General features: G+C 43.8%; 3 protein-coding genes across 7 annotated transcripts in view; 1 reads left to right on the top strand and 2 right to left on the bottom strand.

Annotated features, from left to right (window-relative positions):
• Positions 1–2,292: 2,292 nt before the first annotated feature.
• On the top strand, positions 2,293–4,637 carry LOC111610731 (fibroblast growth factor 23-like). Its single transcript, XM_023345535.1, has 3 exons — positions 2,293–3,320; positions 3,618–3,721; positions 3,805–4,637. Exons 1-3 carry the CDS (start codon positions 3,155–3,157, stop codon positions 4,177–4,179), a joined length of 645 nt encoding a protein of 214 aa, XP_023201303.1. The 5' UTR covers positions 2,293–3,154; the 3' UTR covers positions 4,180–4,637.
• Positions 4,638–6,997: 2,360 nt separating this feature from the next.
• Positions 6,998–13,401, bottom strand: LOC102225854 (probable fructose-2,6-bisphosphatase TIGAR A). Its single transcript, XM_023349570.1, has 6 exons — positions 12,366–13,401; positions 11,502–11,539; positions 11,277–11,398; positions 8,326–8,403; positions 8,120–8,230; positions 6,998–7,378 (listed from the first exon to the last, which is right to left on the bottom strand). The coding sequence occupies exons 1-6, from the start codon at positions 12,401–12,403 to the stop codon at positions 6,998–7,000; spliced, it is 768 nt and encodes a 255-aa protein (XP_023205338.1). The 5' UTR covers positions 12,404–13,401.
• A 2,283-nt stretch (positions 13,402–15,684) lies between these two features.
• The window catches only part of LOC102230338 (G1/S-specific cyclin-D2-like), a 125,933-nt gene continuing 121,889 nt past the window's right edge, over positions 15,685–19,728 (bottom strand). For 4 of the 5 annotated variants that reach the window (XM_023349131.1, XM_023349136.1, XM_005815203.2 and 1 more), the window contains one exon: positions 15,809–18,378. In XM_023349131.1, coding sequence (XP_023204899.1) covers positions 18,208–18,378 — 171 coding nt within the window. In that variant the 3' untranslated portion in view covers positions 15,809–18,207. Of the gene's footprint in view, positions 18,379–19,728 lie in introns of all 5 variants that reach the window. The other variant, XM_023349127.1, reaches the window with a different exon arrangement.

Here is a 19,728-nt window from a genome sequence, read left to right on the forward strand (position 1 = left end):
AGAGGTCAGCTGGAGGTCAGCTGGACCTCCAGCTGAACACCTGTCTTTCATTTTTCACATTGTTTTCATGCACCTTTGACATCAGTGGGTTTACCAGAGAGACTCTAGCTAAAGGCTTTCCAGCTGACTTCTGCAGCTAGAAGTCAGCTGGAGGTCAGCCAGAGGTCAGCTAGAAGTCAGCTGGAGGTCAGCCAGAGGTCAGCCAGAGGTCAGCTAGAAGTCAGCTGGAGGTCAGCCAGAGGTCAGAGTTGTGTAGCTGGTCCAGCTGCAGCCTGTTTGTTTCAGCTTCCTGCGCTCAGCTCCTGGTTCTTCCTCCTGTTTTTAATACCTCACCTTCTGCCTTAGTTCTGATTGTTGAAATGATTGTAAATTAGTTTGAAAACGGATTTCTCCAGTCGTTTGTTTCTGAAATATAAGTGAGAAAAATACTATATAACAAATAGCTTTCCTTTTATTTTTGTACGTCTGTGCTGTGCACAGCAGTCACTTGTACTCCTGAGATGAAAATAAAAATTGTTTTGTAAAATCTTTTCCACTGAATTTCTTCCAGGTTTTTTTTCGGTTCAGTAATTTTTGGATCTGAGGAGAAACTAACGGTGAGTGTGGAGCGCCCTCTGCTGGTCAGAGGATGGAAGCGCATTGTTCAGCTTACAGTAAAAATGTAAAGTAGTTCCGAAGTTTTCATGATTTTTCGTAATACTCTGATAATAAATGTTATAAATGTTATGGAGTTTAAGTTGCTCAGCTCTCTGATTGGATGTCAGACTCACCGTGACCTTTTGCAGGTGAACTTTGACATGAACAGGTGTGATGCAGAGAAGCGCATGGCCTGTCGCTCTAAACTCGCATATTGATGAGAAAACGGACTGAAATATGACCGAAGAGGAAACTTTGAAAGATATTCGTAACATTATCATATTTCCTAACCATGTAAGCCATAAAAAGGTGGATTTTATGTCGCAGATGAATTGAAACAAATCCGGTTTTGACACCTTTAATGAGACACGAGTCCAATATTTTACAGTCAGTGTCTGATGAACATGTTCTCCGTTTTTTCTTTTAACACCACAATAGCTTAACGGATGAGGAAACAGAGGTGCAGAACATTTAATATCAACATTTAATAACTGTCCAGTGTATTAATACAGGAGGGGATGCATTTTGATTTGAGCCTGCCAATGTCTGCATCCCGTCTATTGTGCTGCTGATATGGAGCCTCTTCAGAGAAGAAGAGTGATTCTGTAGAAATGTCATAAACACATTTACCATCCAACATCTTCACCCTGCAGGGCATGTTTGACCTTCTGCATTCATTACGTCACAGCAGCAAGCGGTACCGCCAGCACCGGGTCAGGACACAGACTTACTACACATCTTTACATGCACAAGCGTATATACATAATGTCTGTATATGTTTTATTCATGTTTTTCAGCTTCAGAGATCCATCAGCAGTGAATCCGTCTGTCCTTAAACACATTTCTGTCTTTATAAAACCTTCAGAACTAAAACTGGAGATATTTTACTGTAAACAGAGTCAAAAAATTACACATTAATAACAGTCTTTGCCTCCTCGTGTCGCATAATCTGAATCAATGTCAGGGAATAATTCAAACTTTTTAAGATTTCCTAAATCTCAGTTATTCTTCATAGCTGAACCCGGTGCTACACCGTTAGCACTGTAGCTAATATTAGCTGGTATTTGGCCGGTGGACATAAATACAGTTTGGTAATATTCTATTCACAAAATATAAACACTAATATGTCCATCTTACTTGTGACACGTTATCCCCCGAGATCTCACGACAATAGTTCGTCGATATGAACAAAAATATCCGGCGGTGCCGAGGCTCCTGCTGCTGATCCGGTTTAGCCAAGTAGGAGAGACGACCGCTCCAAGATGGCCGCCGTGTTTCCTGCGCCAGAGCAGCCAGTGCGGGGTTTACTCTTATTATGTCTATGCAATCAGCCAGTTCTAGGAGCGGTACCGAGACGCACCGGAACCGGAACCGGAACCGCCTGGCTGACCCTACCCTGCCTGATGGAATGTGACCAGTTCCGTTTCTAAAGTTACACGGTCAAAAATGAACTTCAGTAATTTGGGTTCATTGTCTTACCATGACTTTAAAAATATCAGTTACAAAGTAAATTCATTATTAGCAAGCTAAATGTTTAGCCTGATAATTAAATATTCAAATCTGAGCAAACTATTTAGCTTGCTAATCAAACATTAACCTTAAACTAAATATTTAGTTACAAAACTAAATATTTATCCTGGTGGTCCATCTTGTCTCCTTGTCCAGATGATGGATTGGATTTTATTTAGAGGTGTCAGACTAAAGGGGATCGAATAGATGCACATTTCTTATTTTTAATTAGGAAGTAAAAGTTGAAAATGATATTTTTGTGTTCCGGTTCGTCCTCCCAGAATAAAATGAACTAAATAAACTAAACTAAAGAAGAAAAGTGTTGAGAGGTGTGAATATTTCTGCCAGGTTTTGTATTTTATCCTTTTGGGAAACATAATTCACTGGGGATTAAACTTTGTCAGGATCATTTTACAACACGAAGCTGTGGAGTTTAGCTGTGAGAGTCAAAGTGTTTTCTAGCTGCGATGAGGTCAGCAGGTCACCGAAAGATGGCGGCGTGAGAAAATGAGTTACAGCTCGTTCTCCGTTACGCAGCAGAAGTGTGTACAGTTAATTAATAAGCAGGGGGTGAATCATTGATGCTGTGACTCTTCATGGCGCGATGGTTCTGGATGTTCCTCTGGGTCGACCCCACCGCCACAACAAACAAGTTCTGGTTCTGACCCGGCTCCTTCCAGAGAAACATCATTAGAGCAGAATCTCTTTAAGTTTCAACTCATTTCATGCTATAATGAATTAATCTCATTTTAATGCAGAAAAGTCCAAATAAATGCTGTAAAATGTTGATATTTTCAGTGTATAAATGCAGAGAGAGGCTGGCGGTGCGGCGGGCGGCCGCAGCTGCAGCAGCTGCAGCAGCTGCAGCAGGGCAGGGAGGCTCTGAGGTATTTTGGTAAATCAGTTAGCTGGTTTATTGACCCTCTGTTTAAATAAGCCTGTTGGACTTTCTCCTCCTGCAGAAGCTGCCCTCTCACCATCCAGAACATTGGAGCTTCGGAGAGGAACCATGCAGCTGACTCCCCTCACACTCTTCCTGATTGTGTTGCATGTTTGTGGCAGAGCGGAGAGCAGAGCGAGGCTGCGGCGGCCGCAGGCGGGCGGCGCGGAGGCCGCGGCCCCCGCCGGTCCGGGACGCCTCCGCCTGGATCTGAGACCGAACGCTCCTCACCTGGGTGAGTCTGCTCCTGACTCCACCATCGTCTTCATCGCTGCCAGGATCCCAAACGGCTCCCAGCGGATCCAAACTGAAGCGTCTTCAGGATTCACAACATTTTACTCCCCAAAATGTTCAGTTTTCCTGCAATATGTTTGGAAAGACAAACATATTTTTCACAATTTCAGACAAACGTAATCTTTCTGAAGGAATTTCAGATCCTGTTGATTATTTTCATGACTTCTAAACAAACAATATTCCTGGTAATTACAAGTTATTTTTCTGAATTATTTGCTGTTGTTGAATCATTTTTCAGTCATTCTGCCGGTAGCTGCAGCACCCGACAGCTGGGTGCTGATCTTTGACTTGAGACGGAGACGCTTCCTGTGTGTGGACATAAAGGGACAACTCTACAAGTCTGTGAGTATCTTCCAGTTCCACCTTAACAGATCCACCTTAACAGAGCAGATCTCAGTAACCGTGTCTGTTTGTCTCCATGACAGAGACAGAAGGACAGAGGACACTGTCTCTTCCAACATATTTGGTTCAGGCGGGCTGAGCGCCATGACCCGTTTTCCTCTGTGAGCAGGAACTGGTTGGTCAAACTGGGGGTTGGTGGGCCAGGAGCGGTCCGGGGGGCGCCACCGGACGGTCGGTCAGTGAAGAGGCAGAGGAGGAGCGAGGAGGTGAACCCGTCCGATCCTCTGAGAACAGAATCCCATCCGTCTCCTCCTGTGAAGGATGTGGAGCCGAACCAGGCAGGCGCCGTTTCCAAGGAAACCATCACTTCCTGTGACGACCCGCTGCGGGTGCTGAGGCCCAACGGACACGGCAGTCCCGTCAAGACGAACATCGCAGAGCGAGCAGAGCAGGAGTGACGTCTTGCAGCTGCTGGTTCTCAGGAAGCAACAGGGAGAAAGTCTGACGCTGCAGAGCAACGGGCAACACGCAGAGACCAAGTGGAAACAGCTTCCTGTCTGCGGCGCCGGCCTGCTGCGCTCCAATCAGACGCTCTCTGAGGTCTCATCTGATCACTGAGGCTCCAGCGCCTATGTTTGAACAGCAGATGAGGGATAAGCTGCTCCTGCTGACCTTTAACCTCTTTTGTCTGTTAAATTTTAAACCTTGAGCCAGATGAGGCAACGCTTTCTTCACATATGTTCAAAAACTCTAAATATTCTCACTGAAATGCTAAGAAAGAGACATGAATGATAGAACAGGAAACAGAAATGATCCGGTGCTGGACACCAGTCTCAGCAATGAAGATATTTATTTATTGAGATGTGTAAAATAACTTCTTTTATTGTGAGCTGTTTTTTATTTATATATTTCTGATAGAAAATAAAAAGTAGAAAAAATGCATGAAACCAGAAAAGTTCTTCAGCTTCTTTAATCAGACCAGGAAGACGTTTGATAGCAGAGACATGATTACCTGTCGGTGCAGAAACGTTTCTGACCAGCAGTAGACTCGTCCATCCGGCCTGACACGTTGGAGCCAGAAAACGACTCAACGTGAACGAACACGTCTAAAAAACCTCAGCATGGTTAACGGGTTAGCTAACGCTAGCACCAAGAACGTACTGATCATCTGGATCATGTGTTCCCCAGGACTAAAACTGTTCCAGCTGTTTATCTAATAGCTTTTCAAAACTCGAAGTAAGGTTCTGTTCTCTAGCTAACAGCTAGCACACAGTGCTAACATTAGCAGAAGGCTAAAAATTGTGAGGATTTGAGTTTTCTGTGTGTTTAGTTTGGTTTCTGTGTCAGTTGAGTCTCTGTGTTGTCCCGTCTACCCCTTGATTGATCTCAGCTGTGTCTCGTTCCCCTGATTTCCCTCTGAGTGTTTAAATCCACCTGTGTCTCTTGTCGGGTCCTCGTCTTTCTGCCGTCTGTTGTCTTTATTTCTAGCTGAGTTACCAGAGTTACCATCATTTTCTCTACTAACTCACCATTCCACAACCACAAAACATGACAAAAACAAGATTATCAACACAACTAATTCATGTCTAAGATAGTTTGTTGTCATCTTAGCGTTATTAGCTGCTTAGCGTTTTGCTGTGGTGGTTTCCACAGATGGGAGGAAACGAGTCTTGATGCTAGCGGAGGTCGCTGAAGCTTTAGTCCTTGAGGAGCTTCATGCTAACAAAGAGGAGTTTGATATGGAAACATTTCCCATGAAATCAAATGTAACCAGACTGACGGGGTGTGATGAGCTGTGTGTGTTAATACACCCAACAACCCTCAGTCTGACTTCAGCTTCAGCCTTCAACCTCACTGTGAGAAATAAAAATGGCGGATTCCTGAACCTGATTAGCCGAAGGTCCATGACCTTGTTTAGTTCTACAGCAAATACTGTGATGTAATAGTTCAGAAAACATAACAGGAGATGGAAAAAAGTGAAGAAAGCAAAGATAAATACTCTGCGTTGCACAGGGAGAAACCTTTCTGCTCTGCCAGAGACTCCCAGCCTGAGCTGATCACTGTGAGGTCACCGGCACCAATTAGCTGGACCTCTGATGAATGAGGTCAGCCACTAACAGGGGAATGTTTATGAAATCACCGATTTCATGTTAAATATTTTTATTTGTTATTTTGTGGAAATCGGTTTTCACTTCGACACTAAAAGGTTCAATTTACATTGTTTTCCCAAGAAAGCAGAAAAGCCAAATTGTGCTGATCATGATTGATCTGTAAAAGCAGTGAAGGAGGTGAATGAGCTTTATTCTGAAAACTGGGGAAACCAAACCTGTGATGTTATTTGGTAAAAATAGATTAAAGCAAACAGCATCTACTCCCCACAGATCTGGAGTAGAGCTGTTCACAAACTCTAAACCAGCTCTGACAACTTCATTTACAGCAGATGGCAGCTTTTGATGTTTCTTTGTATGGGCTGATTCATATTTTACTGTATTTATCGTCTTTATTAAATTGTTCTGAACATTTTCCACCTCATCTATAAATGAGGTCTGTAGAAAACTACAGATCTACAGATCACACTGTCCACAGGACAGGCTGAACAGGACACACACACACACACACACACACACACACACACACACACACACACACACACACACACACACACACACACTTCAGGAGATGATGATGATGATGATGGTGATGATTTAATGAAGCTTTTCATTAATTCTTATATTTTTATTACTATGATCATTCTTACATGTGAGAGTGATTCCAATATCATTTATAATGTTTTGTTTTTATCATTTTTGTTCACAAAACAAACTTATTTACAAATGAATAGATAAAAATAGCTGGAGAATTATGTCGCAGTTTGTTTGGATTTATGAAGCATGCTAATAAAAATACATAAATAAATAAAATAAACTGTAATCAGCTGCAGAGTTTAATGCAGTAAATGCATTAATAAATACAGCAGACATTCATGAACAGTTACAGTTTCTTCAGATGATAAAATACTGAACCAATAGAAATCTCTCTTATTCATATTTTCAACCTGGACTTTGAGAACATATCATAAAAAAGGAAAACTCTCATGGTTCAGTCAATTTATTTTCACCCGTTGATTATAAATAATAATCAAATATTAATATTTGTGTTTTATGTCTTTTTGTTGAGCCTGTTTATGATAAAACTAAACATTGTGCCATCATCATCTTCTGTAGACAATGAGGGTTTCCTTCACTAAAATAAATTCATTAATAAATCATGAGCAGGTTATTCATCCTGCTTTGCCCCCCCCCCCCCCCCCCCCACGCTGTGAATGAACACACAGCGCATGCCTGACACCACAAAGCGCGCCCCCTGCCGGGCCACCGTCAGGTTGAACCTGCAGATCCCCGCGTTGGGGCTCAGCGAGAACATGCGCTTCCTGTCGCAGCCTGCAGGGGCGCTGCATCGCAGTTCCTCCACGAAGTAACGCACCGCCACGCACATGTAGGCGCCGTGGGAGACAACCAGCGCGTGGGCGTGGAGGGCACCTATGTCGTCATCAGGCCCCCCCTCAGCAGAGGAGACATCAGCGCCCCCTGCAGGCCAGTGCTCTGCCCCGATCTGCTGCAGCATTTTCTCAATGAACTGCTGGACCCGCAGCTTCACCTGGAGAAGCCAAAATCTGGATTATTCATCCTGTCATCAGAGGAAAATGGGGCTTTTTTCACTCATATTTTCACCCTGTTATTCATTCATTTATGAATGTCAGTTTCAAACTAAATATTTAAGCTAAATATTTAGTTTGAAACTATATTTACTTAGCAAGCTAATGTTGCACACTCAAACAAAAGTGATGTCGAGACATGCGGTGGTTGTAAATTTCCTTTACTTTCATTTTTTTTCTGAAAATACAAACAACATTCACAAATCAGACGTGCGTCACAAAATGGCTGCTGTGTTCTACTGAGCTTACGTTCTTCAACACAGAAACTTAGGACCCAAGGCTGCCCTAAGCGCCTGTTCAAAACTCACTCTCAGCCAGAATAGTTACCAACATATATATGAATGTTCAGCTTAACGTGGACACTGAAAAACAGTGATTTTTAATAACTAAACAAAACATTCATAGGAAAGAGAATAGAATCATATTTAATGGGTGGGGGGGGGGGGGGTCCTTGATCTAAAGTCCCCAGCAACTGGTCCCACATACAAGATTTACCTTCAAACTAAATATTTAGTGAAAAAGCTAATAGTCTGAAGCTAAATATTTCACTTGACAACTAAATATTTATGGAGATAATTATTTTCCTAGCACCCACCCGCTGTAAATACGTGCTTGGATAAAGAACTTATGGCTGTCTGCTGCCACCTAGTGGCCAGTCGCTGAATGACTAACAGATTCCTGACCTGATCTGGAGTCTCGCCCTCCGGAGGGGTGAAATCCGGGAACGGTTCCCCCGCCGCCCTGGCCATGTCTCTGAGGTCCTCAACCCGTCCGCCTTCTGCGACCCCAAAACTCTGGGAAATAACGAGGCATTCACACAAAAAAAGCTTTAGCATTCTTCAATTAAACCTTTTATCTGGAGAACCTATTTCCATCAGAAATCACCTACTTTCTCTTTTAGCAAAGGGTCACACACCATCTGGAGCCGCAGACAGCTGCTGTTCTGCTGCATGATCTTCTCAGCAGTCTGCAGGTCAAATCAAAGCAGACAATAATGATGATGATGATGTTGATGATGTTGAAGCTCCTGAAACATCAGCGCCCTTTATTGGATCAGAAACATGTTGAAGTCTGAAGGTTGGTCTCCTGTGATCAGAGCGCCTTCAACATGTCTGCTGTGATTCCCTCATGGCTGAGAACTCTGCTACTGATTTTATTTCTCAGAGTAAAGGAGCTCAACAAAAGTTTTATGCTATATATTTCAAGTGAGAATCTCTTTAAGCCCTCTTGAGTTTTATGACCGAAAGTTTGTGGGTACGAATACTTCTGGGACGAACTGTACACTCAAACCTTCGCACTGTAAACAAGCCTCCGGCCACCAGGAGGCAGCAGTGCTCAGACTAATCAACAGGCTGCCTGTTGAACCCAGCAGAAGAAGAAGCCTACCAACGTTTGTGACGTGGAAACAAAATGGCAGCAGAGGGAAGGAAAGTGAGTCCGATGAAAAATTAAGGCAAGACAGAGATTTTCTTTTTGAAATACAATAATTATATTGTATAATATTTATAATTATGAATAAAGATGAAATATTACTAGAAGGAAGTTGCAAAATTACAAGGAAAAACTAGAAAATGTCTGAAGAAATTTAAGCGGGGCCTGCCAAAGTGTGCCCGTCGGTTGGAACCCAGCGTTCTGATGCTAAAAATTAGCATCAATGCTAAACTTAGCCAACGTATAGTCAATAGCATGTGGGGAATCAAAAGCATGTTGACTAACATGGACTTATGCCATTCAGTATGTTAAAATTAGTGTATAAGTTAAACTTAGCCAAAATGCTAATGTTAGCAGACAGAATTCTGTCTGTTCTGAACAAAGCAGTCCGAACAACTTCTTCCGGTTAAGGATCTGTAAGAGCGATCCGAAAACCGTTTGAAGTGTATAAGAGTGCCATTTTTCGTCTCCCATAGTAACACAATTCATATCTGTAGCTCTCTCCGCACTAACCTGAGAGAAAAAGATAGTAAAGGCCTGAGAGGAATATTCAGGTTTTTATTTTGAAATTTTCAGTAAGCTTTATTTTAAAGTTCTACGCTAATCCTATGATTAGTGTTCGGGTTAAATCAGTTATATAATGCCCAAAACATTCTGCTCAGCCCTCCTCTGTAGGCACTGAGTGTCCGCCATGTTGTAGTTCTGACCTTCAGTCGTTGTAGTTCTAAAGAGCAGCTGGACCTTCAGCCGACACTGAGAGAGACAGAGAGGTTGGAAAACAATTCTATCTTTGTGAGTCCGTTTTTCTGAAAAAAGCAGTCCGAACAACTCCTTCCAGTTTGGGAACCGTGATACGTATTCAAAAACCGTTCAAAGCGTATGAGAGTGCAATTTGTCGTCTCTCATAGTACCGCGATTCATACCTGTAACTCACTCACAGTAATAGCAGCGATGAGAGAAAAATGGTGTGTGCTGAGCTCTGAAAGTTTTCAGAAAATGAATGGCTGAGAGCGTCAGTTATCCTGGCGCATGACTTCGCTCTGAAGCACCTTGACAGAAAACCGTAAGGCCTAGAGAAATTTCGAAAACATTTTGCGGGAGCAGGCATTTGGTGTGATGTCATGACCGGCTTTCATACCAATAGAGCGATATTTGTTGGCGTGACGGCGATTTCAAAATTATTTTGGGGGTCAAAAATCCACTCCGTTTCTCACTTACACTCTGCGTTTCAGCAGTTGGAAATTTTGCTCATTTTTTGCTTTTTACGTCGCCATCGTAACTCCAATCCCCAATAAAAATATTAGCTCCCTCCTTGGCATCAAGCCGCACGTCTTGATACCATTTTTGAGGGGGACACGCAGCGGTACGAGCCGCATTAACGGTGATGGAAGATTACTAAATAAATAAAGAGACATCGTATAGGTAATACATAGGCAATATAATATGTAATGCCTGGCAGGCCCCAAACATTTCGTTGAGAAAATCCTTGAGCAGCTCAGTTCATGGACTCAGTGGTTTTCTTAATTTGATGCTGATGTGTTTAAAGTTTTAGCATTTTCTTATTTTAAAATCCAATACCAAATATAACTGAGCAGTCTTCATTTTAACTTGGTTTTATAGGCAGGGACAGATTTTATTGTCATTCAACTGTACAATTAAAAATGTACAAATTGAAAGAAATTTTGTTGCAAGGCTTCAATAATAATAAATTAATAATAATAAGTAATAGTAAAAGGATCGACATAAATGTATATAATAAAAGATTGAAGTGATGGCAGTTTATCATCCTTATGGCATGAGAGGTGGAGCTGCTGAACCTTTTCCCTGACCCTGCTGAGGGCCAAGGATCCTGGAGCGGCGCCGAGAAAACTCAGTCCCAGTGATTGTGTCTGCTGTCGTCACGACGCCAGTCAGAGTTTAGATGATCCAAACAGGCAGAGAGGAAGTGGTGAGGATGACAGGAGGTTTGTTCTCCTCATCCGACATAAAAACTGCAGACGTTGCTGAGCTTCTTCACCAGACCAGAGATTTGGAGGAACCAGGTCAAAGCGCCAATAATCTGCATCCCCAGGAATTTGATGTTTTCATTACATAGTGATTATAAAAATTGAAATTTATTCTGGTAATAATAAAAAACTCTTGTTTGGCCCAGATTGTGGTAAAGTGACTGGCAGCAGAAAAGACCAAAAGTAAGACAAAGTCTGCGTAACCATCTGGTTTATCATGAATGAAAAACTTTAAGTTTTATTTTTAATAAATCTGCTTTGATAATCAGGTAATAACCAGACAAATAAATACTATCAGATTCACAATAGTATTTCAACTCTGGGTCGTGAAAACATGCTAGACGGTCATGGAGGGAATAACGAAGAACCAGTGCATAAAGTTCTGCTGCAGACCGGGTCTGACCTGCCGGGCGCGCCGCATGTCGCTGCTGAACACGTTGCTGAAGCCAACGTCTCTGAGGTAAGAGCCTGCAGCCGCGGCCTGCTGCTGACCCGCTGCTGACAGGGAGGAGTCCACGGCCTGGCCTAGGAAATGGATCAGAACCAGAGGAATCAGAACCAGAGGAATCAGAACCAAAGGAATCAGAACCAAAGGAAATCATAAAGATGCTGCAGATCTTCCTCCTACCTTGTAACAGTCCTGCCTTGTTGTACTCTGTCTCTCCGCTGCACAGAACAGAAGGTTGATGGGAGTCATCATCCATCCGTCATCCATCCGTCATCCATCCGTCATCCATCCGTCATCCATCCGTCATCCATCCGTCCTCCATCCGTCATCCATCCGTCATCCATCCGTCCTCCATCCGTCATCCATCCGTCATCCAGCCGTCATCCATCCGTCATCCAGCCGTCATCCAGCCGTCATCCAGTCGTCATCCAGCCGTCATCCAGCCGTCATCCATCCGTCATCCAGCCGTCACCCATCCGTCATCCATCCGTCATCCATCCGTCATCCAGCCGTCACCCATCCATCCATCCATCCAGCCGTCATCCATCCGTCATCCATCCGTCATCCAGCCGTCACCCATCCATCCATCCATCCAGCCGTCATCCATCCGTCATCCATCCGTCATCCAGCCGTCACCCATCCATCCATCCATCCATCCGTCATCCATCCATCCATCCATCCATCACCCCCCACCCCCTCCCTGAGTTATCAATAACAGTAAAGTCGTGTTGATTCTGCCACCTTGTGGTGAATGTTCACTACTGCAGTGTTCACTGGGCTGACCATTAAAACCAGTATTCTGAACTGGGAAGCAGTAAAAGCTGCTTCTCCATGCTGACTCGGTACCATTGAGTTCTGACCTGGAGTGTTACCATGACTACCGGACACCTGCTGCGTTGCTTCATGCCACAGGAGACATGCAACCAGCTGCAGCCGGTCCACCAACACACACACACACACACACACACACACACACACACACACACACACACACACACACACACACACACACACACACACACACACACAGAGCAGGGCACCTACTGCCGAACCAGGGTGAGTCCGACCCGCAGCGCCTTCATCCTGCAGCCGCTCCGCTCCTGGGGCAGGGCGTCCTACCAGAGGTCAGTCTGCCCACGTCCAGCCTCTGCGTGAACTCTGACCCCTTCAAACCGGAGCAGCGCCCGGCTGTGACGTGGGAGGAACATGACGCACGCCTTCCAAAATAAAACTCTGAAAAGTCAAGCAGACATTTATAGATTTATTCTGGTTCTGGCGCATTTCCTAAACAATCAAACTATAAAACATGTTTTAAAACCTACAGAAAGGAGCAAAGCGTTCATTCCTCTAAACCAGTGGTCTCCAACCTTTAATTACCGCGGACCGGTCAAGACTTGGCAATTTTGCTGCAGCCGGGGGTTTGGGGGGGAAATGCTTCTGCATGTTGGTGTTCCCACTAAAGCCTTTTTGTTTTATTGCCCCGATTTTCCCTTTATGACAATCTTCCAGCATCCTGCAGTGAGTGCTGTGTAACGTGGTGATGTGTTGAATATGGCCGATCTAAAATCGTTCATATTCAACTTTGTCTCGGCCCGATTATCGCAGCCTGTGGGGTTTTTACTGACTGGGAGCGAAACGCAGCCTGTTGAATGTGACAGGTAGCCAATCAGAAAGCGGTGACGTCAGAACGGAGGGGATCCCAGACAGTTGTCATGGCAACTGAGACATCGGAGGTGATGTGTGGAAATGTTTATTACTATATGTAAATGTCATTTTTAGATATGTTTATGATATGTGGTTATGATTATTCAGTTAAAATGTTAACTATGAACAAACATAACTCACCTCCAAATCATAGAGCAGCAAATAGAGTGGCTGCTCCGCCATCTTTTATCAAACGTCTTTTCTTTTTGTTTCGTCTTTTATTGTTTAAAATGAGCCACAAACTATCACTGCTGCTTCTACATCATCATCCTGTTTGATTATTCTACACTCATGTTTGGTCTGTTGGGGTTTTACTGGATTTTCTTCTGGAATCGGTTCTGTGGTGTGTTGCTGCTGGACTCACGAACCGACCGAACCTGTTGGACTTTTATCGGCTCTGTGGTCACAGAGGTTTGGAAAATCGGCCCACAATCCTTAAATGGTGTGAACCAGACCTAAAACTCACAAGCTCCTCTCCTCTGTCTCTCCACTGCCCTAACGCTCTCTGACTGGTCGCTATGGTAACGTTTACATATCCCTTCAAAATAAGATACAGATGCGCCACAAAAACGAACATTTTACTTTGGTGAAAACTTTAACTCAGGATAACGACTAATGGAGCCCTGAGCTTGTTTCTCTGCAACCAGACGGTCCATCTGGGAGAGATGAGAGACGATGAGACCGGAAGTGTTGCTGATGCTCAGGGTTCTTGGTCTCTAGTGGAGAAGCAGCTTGAAGCTTCATTGCCTCATTAACATCCGGTCACCATATCATGCAGAGCTTGGACTGTGGGAATCACCTGCTGGGATAAATCCATCCTCCTGGCTCTTCTCTGGGCCTTTTCCCTTCACAAAGAAACTTTCCAAACAATCTGATCCGTTTCTGACTCATTTTGCTGCTTGTGGCTCCATGTTGGCGGCAAGACGGAACCGAGAGAATCCGGTTAAAGGATTTTCAAAATAAAAGATCCTCCACACTCAAATAATTCATAAAACGGAAATATTTAATTATTTCTTGCACGGACCGGTACCAATTGGTAATTGGTTTTTACTGCAGATCATAGAAAGAAAGAAAAGGAATTCATTTATAGCAAACATCAGAAACTACATCTGGGTACAGCGTAAAAAATTAGTTTCATCTGAGAGAAAATACTCAATCTAGAGGAAACTTCTGCACAAATGATGAAGAAATGCATAAATGAAGTGATTTTAATGATTAGTTATGGTTGTAGTAACCGAAGCGATGAAATGAAGACTATTGGTTTTACAGGAATGAATATTCATCACCAGGTGTGTCGTCCATTTTGACTGAAGGTCAAAGGTGAAGAGCTAAAAGAGCTGGAGCTCCAGAAGGATTTTCAAAGAAGGAAGTGCTGCCATGATTAGTAAATGTTGTGCAGGTTGAAGTTATGAGAATTTTAATTTGAACTCAGAAGCGCACCAACACTGAAAAAATATCCTCTTCAAAACTATCATGCAGAAAAGTTATTCATAGGTTAATTTTGTCTTATTTCAAGACATATTTGCTCTAGAAACTAGAAAAAATACTTGGAAGGGTTTCATGGTTTTGCAGTGAATGCAACAAAAAAAAAAAGTAATTTAATCTGAATTGACTCCACTGACAATAATTAATTTAAACACAATAATATCACCTGGTTGAGCATCTGACCTCTTCATCAATCACGTTATTTGGTCGTAGTTGTTAAATGATCTAATTATATTAAACAGTTTTTTGCCATGTGGGTCAAAACTGTAAATTAACTGAATTTAGCAAAATGTTTTTTTTACCTGGATAAGTATAAACAAAACAAAATCCTAATAAAGTTAAGAAGTTTGATTTCTGTAGAAAACTGAACTGTAAATCGTTTCATGATGAACCTGCAGGTTTACCTTGTTTAAAAGAAAATCTGACAACATTTTAAAATTCAATTTTTATATTATTTTCTCTCCATTTTTGGTGTTTATTCTCAGCAACAAAGACAGAAATAAAAACTCCACCTTTTCTCACCAAAGTCCGTTTTGAGTCAAACTTCCTGGATGTTTGAGGTTCTGTTTCCTCCAATGAGCAAAAACAAACATGTTGGATTGAACCAGAATAGCTTCCATTTTAGTCTGGACTAAAAAATGTTTTCAATCCCCAGACCGCACTTTGGACCACCCTGCATGAAAGTCAATCTGTGATGGCGAACAGTCCAGCAGATTAATGCAGAATTAGCATTTAAATGATCATTTTAATATGAAATTACCCAGAATTTATTCTGCTGTTACTGGAAATTCATTTTTTAGAAAGGGTTAGGTTTATCCTGTTCATCCTGTTGCATCGCTTTATCTTCTTTCATCAACATGAATACTTTTGGGATTAACTGTTACAGACGCATCTTGAGAGGACACCAACTGATCAGAACCGCCTGAAAGAACAAATCCAACAGAACCACTTTAATTACTTTCAGATCATCTTTGAGATTAAAATTATTTTCCTTTCTATAGAGAGTGAACATTTGGTGTGGAAACAGAAAACCTGTGGATGTTTTGCTGACTCAGCAGCATTGATCCGGGCCATGCAGGGGGGGGGGCAGACGGCCGCTGTGGCATCACACCCTTCAGAGCAGAAGTTTATTGAGGTGCATGATGAGCACCAGAAAACGACCAATCAGAACGTCTCACATACAGAATCCATTTTATTCATGACATTCATGGTGATCATGGACATGGAAAGCAGAAACTTTGGCCATCCTGGGGATTTTCCCCTCTGTAGCACAGAACAAGTCAGCTGTAGCACCAACACAGACAAGCATGAACATGCATGGCGGTTCAGGAAGTTTCCTCCTCTCTTCCTGTTGTGGTCAGAGTCCAGCTGAAGCTTCGCTTAGTTCCTGTCGTTGCTCATGGAAACAGTAGGAATGGTTCCTCCTGCCTCTGCAGAGGTATATGTGATGGATCTGTGTGTGACCGAGTCCAGTAATCCTGAGGCATGGCACGCCCTGAAGAAGAACGTGACGGAAACAGGAAACAGAAAACAGGAAATGAAACGTCCCGTCCATCCATCTGTACGAGGAACATTTCCAGTCAAATCCTCGCCTTCTAAAACCTTCTACTTTGTTTCTGGATGTATCTCTTAAGCAGTAAAATAATTATATTATAATACAAATGTTTATAAAATAGCAGCACACAAGTGACACATCACAACTAAGTAATGTTATTTTGTATAAATGAAAAATTCATAGCTCATAGCAGCGCAAAAAACACAATAAAATATCCACACTTTTTGTTGTTGACATCTTCACACCGCGGACCGCTCTTCACTTTGGAATACAGTATCTCTAAAACCAAAACCCCCACAGTGGGTCTGATGGCCCCCTAGAGAAACACACACACACACACACACACATACACGCTGAACTGTGGCATCGATATTAAACACACGCTGCACGAAATCTGCAGGAAAAAGTAATCATGTTCAGGAGAGAGCTTCCATCAGGCCAACGGATGATGGGGCAGAAACAAGCTGGGGTTGGACATGGAAAATGAAAACCAGAGTCAGCCACATGAAACCGGATCCGGAACCAGAACTGGAGCCGTTTCTGGGGAAGCGGCACGAGAAAGTTTGGGTTCTTTTGAACAGAGCCTGTTATGGCTACAAACATCACAAACAAACACGGGCCCCATGTGAGCCGGGTTAGGTGGTGCAGTACTGAGGGGGCCCACTGAGTTCAAACTGGTCTTTTTTTTTTTTTGGTCTGGGTTCAAACTGGAGAGGTTTATGGGATCTCTCCTTTGTGGAGAGAATCAACTGGGTCTCTAATGACTTTAAAGAAAACCCAACTCGACATATGGGCTCTCTGCTGCCCCCATGTGGCTCTCTGTGGCTGATGCAGATAAATAAAAACAAAATGTCAAGTAAAAAAAAAAAAAAATCTAATCTTTTCATCGAGAAAGGAAAAGCAGAGTCTCCGGATTCGAACCGATCCGATCGGGCTCTGCATGAATATCTGATTGGATCATCTGGGAGGAGTTTTAGCAGGACTGGAGGACAAGCTGCTGCTGGAATCTGCAGCAGGTTCTGGTTCTGGTTGGGATCCAGAGAAATGAGGAATGAAAGCTCCTCACTCCTGGCCCGGAGGCTGTTTGATTTGAGCTTCACCTCAAAGTGCTTAGCTATTAAAATCATAAAGGGAGCTGGACGGGCCCCCGGCCCTCAGGTCCAGCTACACATAAAGGAAAACATCAGAGGGTTCTGCTTGATCCACTCCAACCTTTGCAGCTCCTCCTGCACCCTGTGCAGCTACTGAGGGCCACCCAGGGCCGCGCCCCGGCCCCTCCTCGGCCCCCGGCCCGGCAGTAAGAACCTCTGGGTCGGAGGTGAAGTCCTGATGAGACAAAGTGTCTCTCTGCTAACGCACCTGTCCCCCATTAGCTCAGGTGAGCTGCAGCACGAGGCTGAACAGCTTTCACACACACACACACACACGCACACACACACACACACACACACACACACACACACACACACACACACACACACACACACACACACACACACACACACACACACACACACACACTCTCTCTCCAGCCAGCTGCATCCTCAAACCAATGCAAACAAGCAGCCTGAACCAAAGGAGCTCATGAAGTTCCAAAATATTTTTGATGGTATCAATAATTATAAATATTACTAATAACTGTTATCGTTCCAGCGGTTGCCTGGCAACGGGACCATCTGCTCTACACAGTTCTGTCCGTCCATAGAGGTGGACGATCTGGCAGTGGAGGACTCGTCCTCTTCGTCCACCACCTACAGACGGCGAAAAAAATCATCTTTGCAAATAAAAATAGAAAAAGGATCATCTGCAGTTCTCCTGTCTGCAGCTGTAAAGGCAGAACGATTCCCTTCTGCATCCAAGGCAGCGCAGCTTCACCAGGCTTGTTGCTTTTACACTAGAGCATCAGAGAAAATCGATTTCATGTGCAGGAGGTTTTGTGTTTTTTTTTGTTGCTTTTTTTTGTTTTTGCTTGAAGAAAAGATCAACTACAAAACTAGCCAGCACTGTCCTTGTATTTCTTTAAAGGCCTTGTGTTTTTAACAATTTTTTGCTCTTTTGTTCTTTTTTTCTGCTTTTATGAAGACTGAAAGTTTTTTTTAAAAAGATTCTTGTAAATCCTGTGCAATGGCGCCCTCTGGTGCTTCACAAGTTGACGTCACGGACGTCTGTGGGCGTGGAGGCCTGGTCCAGCTCCTCCAGGCCCTTCCCGCTGGGGCCCCGCTGCGTCTGCTGCTGCTGCTGCTGCTGCCGGCCCTCACGCAGGCTGCTCTCCAGGACGCGCTCGATCTGCTCCTGACACTCCTTCAGAACGTCCTGCAGGGAAACGCTCACATTTCAGGTTCCACAGTTCTCACATACTGGGTGGTTCTGTGTGTAAATACAGAAATTTATTATGAAAGAACCTGAGCGGAACCCCAGAGGAACCTCAGAGGAACCAGATATTAACCACAAAGGAACCTCAGAGGAACCTCAGAGGAACCTCAGAGGAACCTTAGAGGAACCAGATATTAACCACAAAGGAACCCCAGAGGAACCTCAGAGGAACCTCAGAGGAACCCCAGAGGAACCTCAGAGGAACCAGATATTAACCACAAAGGAACCCCAGAGGAACCCCATATTAACCACAAAGGAACCCTAGAGGAACCTCAGAGGAACCCCTCTCTGCTGCTCCAGCTGTGCAGCCAGAGCTGAGGGTTCCTCCAGCCCACCAGGGTCGTCTGCTGGGATCTTTCCCCATGGTTCTCCCTGCTCCCCCTTCTTCCTCCGTCATTCCCAAACATTCAAACTTCAGCAGTAGCCCTGACAACAGCAACTGAACACACAGCCAGCATTAGAGCAACATTAATTGCATCCACCTCCTGTAGGAAACACAAAGGCTGTGCTTTTTTAATGATAGCCGATGTGTCCGCCTGCAGGGCATCCATCCGAGGCCCAGACTCCTCTGGTTCCACCATCAAAGGCCGCCGAGGCAATCAGACAATCCACCTGGGAACTGAAATCCTCAGCAGCAAGGAGGACCAAAACACGCCGCGCTCCTCCTCCACGCCGAGTCACAGGCCCGTGGAGTCCACTTTAACCCGACTCCAGTCTAGGCAGACTGGTGGGGAGACGTCTGCCTAGAAACTCCGGTTTGTCTGGTGAGGTGTGATTGAATTCTGACCTGTGGTCCTCCAAACCTCACTCTGGGTTTGGTTGAAGTGAATGCCAAGTGGACTGCTCCCAAAGCAGGAAGTGGACTACAAAGCAGGGCATTCTGGGTAAATACACAAAGAGCCAACATGCTAGCCTCCTGGTCTTTAGTCAAAGACTAAAGAGAAATCCTCCAGCCACTAAAACCTGACGGCTCAATTTCAGATTCCATTTGGTGAAGATAATGGGCTCTTTGCACCTCAGCTTCCGTGTTTGGGGAAAATCAATCGTTTCCGATCTATTGAAAAAGTCTCTTTCCACTGGTTGTGTCCAAGGTAACAATTAATGATGAACATCGATCTGAAGCCCCGACAATAAGCTGGAGAAAGGTTTTAAGATGTTCGCCTCGTTATTCACAGATACGAAGGTGAGTTTTACTTTCTTTAAACTTTGTGGCTAACATTAGCTTTAGCTTATGCTAGTAGGCAATATTCTCTGACATTTGTCTTGTAAAAATGTGCTATTTAAGTATCT

Source organism: Xiphophorus maculatus, chromosome 2, assembly GCF_002775205.1.
Source record: "Xiphophorus maculatus strain JP 163 A chromosome 2, X_maculatus-5.0-male, whole genome shotgun sequence".
Lineage (NCBI taxonomy): Eukaryota > Metazoa > Chordata > Actinopteri > Cyprinodontiformes > Poeciliidae > Xiphophorus > Xiphophorus maculatus.